General features: G+C 35.5%; 1 protein-coding gene across 2 annotated transcripts; it reads left to right on the top strand.

Moving 5' to 3' along the window:
- Nucleotides 1–271: 271 nt before the first annotated feature.
- On the top strand, nucleotides 272–7,442 carry LOC134842360 (uncharacterized; the record flags this gene model as incomplete). 2 transcript variants are annotated; one of them, XM_063858653.1, is given in 5 exon segments in its annotated part: nucleotides 272–436; nucleotides 803–965; nucleotides 4,177–4,307; nucleotides 5,577–5,997; nucleotides 6,701–7,442. In XM_063858653.1, coding segments are annotated over 5 exon segments (1,245 nt in total), but the record flags the coding sequence as incomplete, so codon positions are not given.
- Nucleotides 7,443–11,352: the final 3,910 nt, after the last annotated feature.

Below are 11,352 nucleotides of genomic sequence, written 5' to 3'. Positions count from 1 at the left end.
GTATACAATGTCAATTTTTGTTCAATTTTTCCGGATAATTTAAATCAGCTCTGTATACAATGTCAATTTTTGTTCAATTTTTCCGGATAATTTAAATCAGCTCTGTATACAATGTCAATTTTTGTTCAATTTTTCCGGATAATTTAAATCAGCTCCGTATACAATGTCAATTTTTGTTCAATTTTTCTGGATAATTTAAAGCAGCTCTGTATACAATGTCAATTTTTGTTCAATTTTTTCGGATAATTTATATCAGCTCTGTATACAATTAGGTCTGCACATGTCAATGTCCACGCCCCTTCTGCTTCTGGTGGGGGCGGTGCCTCAGTTTCTGGGCACAGTGCTGATGCTGCGTATCTCCTACCACATCTCCAGGGCAGCCAAGCTGAGGAGGGCCCAGCTGGAGGGGGAGTTGGAGGCATCCGAAGCAAAACAGGCACGAGTAGTTACTTTCTGTTATAACTCACCACATGCTGTTTGGAAAAAACAATCATATAAAGACAAATATTAAAATTTTGTTGGCGCATCAGAGAATTAGTCATTTATTGATTTTCAATAATACGAAAAAGTTCATGAGGCTTACAACAAAACAAAATAGCTTTAAGTATTTAAGGCTATTTTTGTTAATTTCGAAGACTCGATTGACGATGAAGTGTTCAGAAAATAGTTTCGTTTTTTATGTAAAAAAAAAACATTTTAAAATTAATTTGAACTGAAATTATGACCCAACAATTGTTTCATTTTTGTTCCAAAAACAATGTGTAACAAAAATTGACCAAAACAATTCGCTCAATTCGTTCAGACAACGCATGCGATGAATTCCATGTCAGTGTCCGTGTCACACCTGCCCGGCGGCACACAATCCAGCCACTACCACCAGAACAGCCACAGCAACAGTGGCTACAACAATGGCGGCCACCACGTCGACTTCGCCTTCGGAGTCGACTTCTACATCAAACAACTAGGCGAGTTATGTTAGAAGTATACATAGCGTTTCTAAGAAAGTCAACAAAGGTATGTTTTGTTTGAAGAAGTAACGAAGGCCTCCCGTTTGAAAAACGCTGTTTAGCTTAAAGACTACAAATTTACTTAAGAACAAACGAGCCACGACAAATTATGTCTGTTTTATTAACTCCAAATATGCCTCGAGGATTATTTCCCAGGAGCCTTGGATTTTTAACCCAGTTCATTTGGGAACTGCGGATGATAATTTCACGCCGGATAGTTGCGGCATAAACTATTTCATTACTTTTGGAATAATTTACACCCATGGGTGAACAGAGCCACAGTGGAAGTCCTTAAATAGGTTATTTTGGGTGAATAATCGCCAAGATCCGCTCTGCTTCTGGTTTTGCAAATTTTTCTTGAAGTCAGAACCTTTTTCTGGAACGTGTGAATTGAACTGATTTCGAGCAGCTGATTTAGATGTTAGAATACGATAGAGTTCTTCACGATATAGTTCATTGAAAACAACCGATTCTAAAACAATTTCCTTCTAGCACGTTTGGTTCATTCTTGCACGTTTGGTACAAGAATTGGGTACAAAAATGCCTATTCACAAAAAATCCGCAATGCGAAACGTCATTTTTGTTTAAAAAAGTGAAAAAATTTAAATGAAAAGTGAGCCATTGGAAAACTCTGCTGAATATGGTGTTCTTGATAAGAGTTGCTAAAAAGTCACTTTGTGATTGGACATTTTTTGTGAGGTTATTAGTTTGCATTGGGTATCAAAAATGAGTGCCTTTGAAATTGTTTACATTTAGTTTCTGTTGAAAAAACCTTCACAGAATTTTTTAACATTAAAACTAAAAAAAAAGAAGCTCTCTAAGTCTTTTGTTCTTCAAAAATATTCTCTCAAAGGCAGCATTTTTAGAAAAACATATATATATATTCCCCCACACGAAAAAACAAAATGTTTGGATTAATTACCAAGCCTTCCCAATCGGAATAACTTTGAGTTGGGAGCAGTTCATCTAATGTTTTGAGCTGGGGCGTTGAATCGTATAATTATATAGGCTTCAACTGAGTGCGCAAATATTAGCCCAAAAATAAGCTGAATGACCATCTTTCAATTATCAAATTTAAAAAAAATGGTCGTATCAGGGCGAAGCTCTGAATGTTCCGACTGTCTTTTAAGGTCTATGAAGTAGAAATAACATGAAAAAATCATCCCCACACGCCATGTAAAACAGAAAGTGGTCGATTTCGCTCCTAGTAGCAAATCAATTCTGGCAAATAAGTTTCCTTCAACCAGTTTGGATCGATTTATAAGAAGGATTAAATCTCCGCTTACGCGTTAAGAGCGGGAATTATATCGCGCGATAATTATCCCAAGTTGGCCAAAATGGAAATCTTCACACATTAAAACTAAAAAAAAGAAGCTCTCCAAGTCTTTTGTTTTTCAAAAATATTCTCTCAAAGGCAGCATTTTTAAAATATATATATATTTCAAATTTAAGCTCAAGACAACAATACCTTTGAATGATATCAAAATTTTTGTCGTTTTTTGAGCGTAGTAGGATGAGAAGATGAAAAAAGTTGAGAACGGCGGTGAATACTCATAATAGTTAAATTTATAAGTTGTCTTAAAAAATATTAAAGCAGATTTTCTTCCAGATTTTTGAAAGTTTTTCGTTCATAAGTTTTACTTTCTGAAGAAACGTTTACAAAAGCTTTATTGACTAGTTTTTACAAATTAAAACAGGTTTTTCATTGCTTATAAACTGATTGTTATATAAGAAGAGTTAATCGCTCGCTTAAATCTCTTGAATTTTTAAATAAAAGTCAGAAATTGTTTACTAAGTTTTTTGGACATTGGGAATATTGTTTCGGAACTTCTTAAAGTCGTTTGCGTTAAGGCCGTAATGGCGTTGAAATGATGTGTCATATGACTCACTCGGATGATTTTTTTTGTTCAAAACTTTGCGCGGGAAAAACAAGGTTATCCGGTTACTCAGCGTTTTTGGTTTAGCGCTTTTTTAGGCTAGGAAAGAAAACATTAAAGCTAAAATATTTAATAAATTTATCATCGTAGTCTTTATTTGTCTTCCAAATTTTTTTCCAGACTTTAATGACCAAATTTATTTTAGAACTTCCCTGGCTGGTTCTTTTATCTCGATTTTAGACTAAAAAACAATTGGTGTTTTTTTTTGATAATGAATAAACTGTTCATAAACTTTTCAATATTTATTGAATCACGATTTAAAGGGTACTAATCTATTATATCACTCGACCATTCTAATAACTATTTGAATATCATCCTTTTGCTCAAAAACAAATTCTTTAAATAAAAAAAGCTCAAGCAGATAAACTAAAAAAAACTAAAGCACAAGAAAATATTTTTTCACCATTTTCAGCAGCCAAAACAAAAAATATGAACGCTCACACGAAGCACTAAAACATAACTTAAAAACTAAAGCACAACTAGAAAAAATGTTTCACAATTTTCAGCCGTCGGAACAAAAAATATGAACACTCATACGAGTAGTAATATACTGCAATATCTAAAATAGCATGATTGTTTGCAGCATAATTTTTGTACATTTTTTGTTCTGAGCGCAAAATGGCAAGGGACGTCGTTTTTGAGTAACTTAAATTTTTTCTAATTTTCACTTGTATTTCATTTAAAATCAGGTACCACTAGTTCGACACAGTTGGAGTTCGAGTGATACATCATATTAAAATTGTTTTCAGTCGTAACTCGATTAACATTTAAAACCTTGAAGAATTGCTCTTAATTTTAGTTAAGTTTAAGCAAAAATCACAAATTTTTCAACAAAAAAAAATTAACTCGATAATAATTTTCCACTTCTACAATTCCTTCCTATTTACGACATCACGAATTTAGCAATAGAGCATGTAAAATTACAAAAACCATAATCGCATGTAAAAGTGCACAAAATGAAAGTCTTTAAATATGGGGGGAGGAAAAGAGCCCGTTATTGATAGTTTGGTATTTGGTCTTAATCTAGCTTTTAGTTTTTAAACCTGTTAAAAAACGAATAAAAACGATTTAAAAATGGATTTTTTTAAAAATATTTGTTTTGCAAAACTACAAAAAAATTTTGCAAAATTTTGCAAAATTACAACTTAGTTCAGAGCTTTCTGTGCGACTCAACTTGCACATCAAAACTTTTTTTTTTGTTTTATATGTTTTTTTTTTGTTTTTGAGTGTAGCGAGGAACTACTTCACTCGGTGGACGTGGATGACGGCAGTGCTCGTGTTCCCCTCCTTCTTCATCAGCACCCTCTCCTTCTGTCTCTTCCTCAGGGGTGCCAAGACCCCACACTACTTCGGATACTTCCAGGTACCACCATCACGCAACCTCAAATCTCTTCAAAACATAAACACGTCACAACAACCCATCTCACGGGTTGACCATCCTGGTGAGAATTTAGACTTAGTAGACAAAAACTCCCCGATCTTAGAACTTCTTATAAGCTTTGTAGAAAATTTGCGCTATCTTACAACTTTCTCATAAGAAAAAGTCCCTATCTTGTAACATCCATAGATTTTGTGAGAAGTTGTAAGATTCTCATGAGAAAAAATCTAAGCGGCTTTCGGTCAACCCGTGCTCTACATGCTTTACTTGTTTTACATAATTCAAATACCATTATTGAACTTCATTAGCAAAAAAAATCAATAAATGTTTATATCAGTCAACCGAAAGTAAGCACTAATGTTTTAAATACAAGTTTTCTCTCTGTAATAATCCATTCAAAAAACCCTGGTGTTTAATAGAAGTAAAAAAGCACATTCGACCGACTCAAAATGGCGTCTGCGTTTCACACAAGGGGGCAACGCCCTCAAAAAAGGATGTCGCAAAATACTATCAAATGGGGTATCCTTTTAGTAGCAAAGGTATCTTATTCCTGATCGGAGAGCTTTTCATGGAGGCAAAGCCAGCAGGCAAACAAAATCAATGACGTGGGTCTCAAAAGAGTCTAATTATGTCTAAAGTGAGAGACTAGTCTAAAATATTGATAGCCCTCAGGTCGTATTTGTACCCATATACAGCCCCATAAGTGCTGTCTTGATTAGTTTCCTTGAGGGTAAAAATGGGAAAATCCAGACAGGTTATTTCCCAAACATCAAGCAGAGATATAATTAAAAATATAAAGTGTGCATGTTGCTTTCGGGAATTCTGATCCTCCCTGTCGTAAATTTATGTACTTCTCCTGTATTTAATCACATGTTTATGTCGGCACATCTGCTTAATTCGTATGTTTATTTTTTTAAATCCTGGTACGAAAAGTCAAATCCTTATTTTCTAAAAGTAACATTAATGTTGGGATTCTTTTCCTCTTCCTTTCCCACATTTCATAACGCTTTCAGTGTATGTTTACTCTTACATTCTCTAAATGCTAAATACGTGAACTTTCGAAGTATGAAAAACTAATGTGTTCAGAATGGTTAACAGTTTTCATTGCATTATGGCAAATGTTTTCATTTTCTTTTAAGCTGAAATTCAATTATGGGGGAGGGGGAATTGAACATATTCTTAAAACTTTCGGGATTTTTATTTTTTCGTAAAAGTATTATATATTTTATTTCATTTTAAGTAAATTAATTTCAGGCAACGTGTGACTCACTCATATTTTTCACCCAACCCGTCAACCTCACCATCTTGTGGGTATCTCTAGTCATGAAGCACCTCCCCCCAAGTGAGAACAAACGAGGCAACAAAACCCCGATGGGCGGGGACACAATTTCCGCCACCGCTGCTCTCAATTTCAGCGGGGCTTCGGGTGGTGGACAATTGTCCCGGGCTACCTCAATCAAGTACCTCCCGTTGAGCACCTCTATGCCCGCGACAACTGCGGGTGTTTTTATAAATTCGATACCACACGGCGCCATGGTGCAGACGCACGGTGGTGTTGCGCACGGGATCGTCTACCCGACGCCCCCACCCGAGAGTCAGTTTCAGTCGGCGGGCAAGTTTGGGGTGGTGGGGACTTCTAGTCTGCCGCAGCAAGGAGTCTACGTGACGGAAAACGGTGAAGTAATGATGCTAACGTGTTTTAGTAGTTGCAGAAGAAAATAACACCATGAGTGCCTGAAGCTAACTGATTGTAATTCTTGCCGCGGCGCTTTTCTCATGCGCGAAAGCCAAATGCGCGGAAATTCTCAACCAATCATTGCCATGCCCAGTAGCGGATTTGGGGGGGGGGGGGGACGCCTTTCCCTCCGGGATTCTACCCCCTGCCGACCCAAAAGGTCCCCCCCCCCCTTTGTACCATTTGGAGATATCCATTTTTGGCTGACTGACCTTAAAAACTTTCTCAGTGGGGAGTGCGCGCCGAAAAAACGCGATTTTTTTATCAAAACTTTCCAAAACTGGCCTTTTTCAGTGGGGAGTGCGCGCCGAAAAAACGCGATTTTTTGATCAAAACTTTCCAAAACTGGCCTTTTTTGCCTGTTTTTTTTCTCAAATATTTGTTTGCGGCGCGGAAAATTTGGTCAAAACAGGGTCTTTTTAGTAGTATAGGAGAAATCAGAAGATCAATTCGGTCAACCTAAAAAAAACGGACAAAATTTTTTTTTAAAAATAAATCTGCACCCTCGAGAAAGTTTTAGATCCACTCCTGGCCGGCAGCGTGCAAACGTTTAAAAAATTACTAGTTGTGTGAATCTGAGCCCTAAATGAAATCTTAACATTTTTTTTGTTATGAAATTTGAACTTTTTAGTGTGTTGTTTAGGAAGCTATTCGATTGTACCAGCTAGAGCATCAGTCCAGACCCCAGTCAATGCTCTCGGGAGCCATCATGGAAGCGAGCATATAAACAACAACAACAACAACATAAGCAACAACAACAACAACATCAGTAACAACAACCTCCTAAACAGCACAAATAACATAAACAGCAACTTGATCCACACAAATAACAGCACGAGGAACAACAGTCGTACAGAAATGAGAGAGATCATGGGGGGATACACTGTAGTAGAGGCGGGGGGAGATCCTGGGGACAGAAATACGAATACGAACACAGTCGCAATTCAAACAGGCGCCAGTTACTTCTCACCCGAGAGCACGGGCGAAAGTGTACAGAGCGACGTGTAACTATGCCAGAACCAACTGTACTTCCTGTGAAACACCTCCTTTCTACCACTGCAAACTTTTTACAAATATAAGTAGACCACTTTAATAGCCCAATAGCCCAATTAGCAATAGCCCAAGATCTATTTAAAAAACTCTGGAAATCTAATATCATTTTGATTAATTTTGGACGTGGACGTGAACTCAGCTGGAGTTTTGTTAGTGATGTTAATTAGTTAAGAGCTTAACATGCGATGAAGCTTTATTATGAATGCATAAACTGCGGCTTAATTTGTATTTTGTTTTGTATTGTCTTTTCGGTCAGCTATTGTAGTTCTTTTTGTAATTTCGCAGATATTTTCGTAGCTAAATGGATTCAAATCAAAAGTAATTTACATTTTATTGTGATAAAATGAACCAAGTTAATTTTAGTTAGCTGCTGAATATTCTTCTCAAGTTTAAAAATACTATGAACCTCAGTAAACAACAAGAGCATAAAATTTGAAAAACCGAGATCACCTAGAACTTAAAAATCTGTCTAGATGTCTCGTCTCGGCTTCAACTCGCAATTAACCCCTGATTCAAATTTCAAGAAATTGACTTCAAAAAAGCACTAAGAGCTTGTTCGAACGAAACATCTTTCCTCTTTTGGCGTGCTTCCGACTTTCGAACCCTTTGGCGCCAATCTATACTAATTTTGAGGGGAAAGCGCGCGCCAAAAAAACGCGATTTTTTTGGTCGAAATTTTCCAAAAAAAAGGGCTAAAAACGCCTTTTTCGGCCTTTTTTTTTCAAAAATTTGCTTGGGCGCAGAAAATTTGGTTAAATTAGGGTTTTTCATAGTGTTTAGGGAGAGCTCAAAAAATCAAATTGGTCGACCTAAAAAAATATTTTAGCCTAGAAATTACGCAGTATGAAATGATCAAGCCGATACAATTTAAGCAGAAACTAATTAATCGAAAAAGAAAAAAAAATTCAAAAATTGCATTTGGTTATGTTTCGAATAACTGATTTTTAAAACTATAATCAAAACTTTGAATCAAATAAAATCTATGCTTCAAAAAACTGATAAAAATCATACGAGATAACATAAAGGGCATTCAAAAACAGAAAATCAACGGACGGAAACTAGGACAAAAACCCAGAATCAGGAAAAAATCATTATTTTTTAAAAGATTTTGGGAAAAAAATGTTATTAACTGACACGAATTTAATTAATTGCTACCTTAATGATGGTAGTTTGTAAAATTCCACTTAGAAGCATATCATCAGAAAAATTCAGAAGTCTTATTCAATTGACAATTCTGTGAACAAAGCTTTTTACGGGAGAAAATGTTTATTAACCGGTTAGAACACTCTTACTTATCGCAAGGGTACGTAATGAATTGATGAGGGTTGCGGAAATCAAAATCATGAAGCGGGAAAACAGGCTTTTAACTTTCTTTACAACTAATAGCTCATCGATACAATTACACCAATGTTCGCAATTGCCACTGCCGTTCTTCCAATCACTTAAGATTTAGTCAAGTCACTCAATTTGATCTATCAACTAAGCTCTAATTCATTTGAAAGAACGCACACACATGCAAGCAACTAGATGTAATTAGGTGTAGTTGTTCCCATTGAGCAAAAATTTAATCAAAAATTTTTTAAAATTGTTTCTGGTTGATCGTTGTAAACTTAAAAATTACTCAAAAGCTGTTTTGTTCACATTAGCATATCTGGCTAGACATTAGTGTGCATATACACTTCTTTAGCCAAAAAAAAAACTGAAAACCAACGCTAACTTGGTCTCAATTTTTCTCTAACTAACCTGTAGGGGAGCTTTCAATTTTAATATTAAGAAATCTAGTGTCACAATCATAAGTATATTCTCAGCGCTTGAGATTCTAGAAATGTTGCAATAAGTTTCAGAGCAAAGCTTTAAGAACACTTTGTCTTAAATTCAGACACATGAAAACACGAAAATTTCAGAGTTGCTATGGTCTTAAACATATAAAAGCTGGGAGTGATCTAGGATTTTCTCGATGGGGTGGATTTTCAAAAAAATTTCCAAAATTTTGTCGACATTTTTTTAGGTCTACCAAGTTGATTTACGGAGCTCTCCCAAATCACCATAAATACTTAATTTTGACCAAATTTTCTGCGCCGCAGGCAAAATTTTGAAAGACAAAACAGGCCAAAAAAGGCGTTCTTAGGCAACTTTTGGAAAGTTTTGACCAAAAATTCGCGTTTTTTCGGCGCGCGCCCCGCCTTCAAATTACTATATAATGGCACCGAAGGCGCCTTTGGAAACATTTTGGTGTACTTCGCCAAAAATAGATATCTCAAAATAGGAGAAATTAGGACCCTTTGGGTCGGCAGGGGGTCGAATCCTTGAGGGAAGGCGTCCGCCCCCCCCCCCCTAAATCCGCTACTGTATACAAGAATACTTGTATCAAGGCGAAACCCTGAAATGTTCTGACTGCCTTTTAAGGTCTATGGAGCAGTAATAACGTCAAAAAAATCTTTGTAATAAAATGAAAAGAAAGATTTTTTATTTGAGGTTTTTTTTGTGCAAATCCCCCCACACGCCATATAAAGTGATAAGTTTCGCTCCTAGTAACAAATCAATTCTGGCAAATACGCTTCACTCAACCACCCCGAGCACAAATATTCCGTTATGTTCACACGGAAAAACCTTCGAACGAAAGAAAGACTTAACCTCGTCTTAAAACGGTCTGCTTCCAACGTATCGATCTCAGGACAATTCAATTTAAAATATAACGCTAGATTGGGGCTACGGGCTGGTGAACCTAATAAACTATGCCATCAATTCAAAAATTCTGATTTTTTTCTTAAGAATTCGATAAAAAGAATTCATATGTGATTATTTTTCGTAAAGTTACGGGGGTTTAAAGATTGCCATTTTGGCCTATATGGGACAATTAATGCGTGATATACTTTGCGCTATTAGCGCGTAAGCGGAAAATTAATCAATCTTAAAAAGGCTCCCAGATTGGTTGAAGGAAGCTTATTTGCCATAATCGATGTGTTACTAGGAGCAAAATCTAACACCTTGTACTTTATATGGCGTGTAGGAGATGTTTTTTTACAGAAAAATCTCAAATTAAAAAAATTAATTTTATTTTATTACATTTACTTTTTTCATGTTATTACTGCTCCATAGACTTTAAAAGGCATTCGGAACATTCAGGGCTTCGCCTTGATACGAGAAGTTTTTTTTAGTTTGTGAGCCTTTGAGGTTCATTAAAAAGTTTTTCATTTTGATTCACGCTAGCCATTGGAATGATTAAAAAGGTCATTTTTGCTTACCCGGGTTGACCTCCATACACCAAAAATGCTTATGATACAATTCCATACCCGGGTTGACCTCCATACACCAAAAATACAGTTCTAAAAATGGTTGAAAACTGGTATAAACTTATTTCTGTGGCTGTTTGATTCTAATAAAACAGTCTGGTGATAGAAAACTGAGGTTTTCGTTTTTTGAAAAAAATGCTTATCATACAATTCCCATTTATGGAAATTGTATGACTGGCATTTTTTTGATGGCGACACAAAAAAATTTTCAAGTAATTTTGAAAATTTGGCACAAAAATTTTTCGTTTTTTTTTTCAACCGCAAATCGAATTTCGTACGCAAACAAACATTTTTCGAAAAAAATTTTTTTGCATGCAAAATTTAATTTTTTGTGTGCATAACGTAGTCTTGGTTACAATAATATTGGCTTTTATTTTCTTTTGACTTAATTTTTTTTCTTCAAAAACGCTGAAAATTCCTATTTCCTTTGTATGGGGTGTTTATATATGCCTTGATCAATGTCTGATAATTTGAAAATTCAAAAATTTAAAATAATCACCATTAAAAAATTTTGCCAAAAACTAAAAATTTGTTGCTTTTTTTATATCAATTGTGAAAGACAACCGAATTCAGGTCCTTTTCTATGCATTATAAATGCAAAGACCGTCCAACCTTTGGTGCTTCGAGTAACCAAGGTCTTTGTCACTTGTGTTCGGCTGCAAACACAACCGAAAATATTTCAGAAATAAATTTAGAAAGAAAAAATCAAACTTTTTGGTTTATGGAAAAGCATCTATCATACAATTTTCATTTATGGAAAAATGTTTATCATAGAGATTTCATACAATGTTCTGTACGTATGGCATTGTATGGAATTGTATGACAAGAAGTTTCTCATATATGGGAATTGTATGATAAGAAGTTTCGGTCATCCCGGGTAAAAAGGACTTTTTGCGGACTATGTAAAGCATTAGTTTCTGGTTTCAAATGGCAAAACATTCTCCTGTTT

This window comes from Symsagittifera roscoffensis, chromosome 3 (genome assembly GCF_963678635.1).
Source record: "Symsagittifera roscoffensis chromosome 3, txSymRosc1.1, whole genome shotgun sequence".
Taxonomy (NCBI): domain Eukaryota; kingdom Metazoa; phylum Xenacoelomorpha; order Acoela; family Convolutidae; genus Symsagittifera; species Symsagittifera roscoffensis.
The sequence above is the reverse complement of the archived record's forward strand: the minus strand, read 5'-3'. Positions and strand labels throughout refer to the sequence as shown.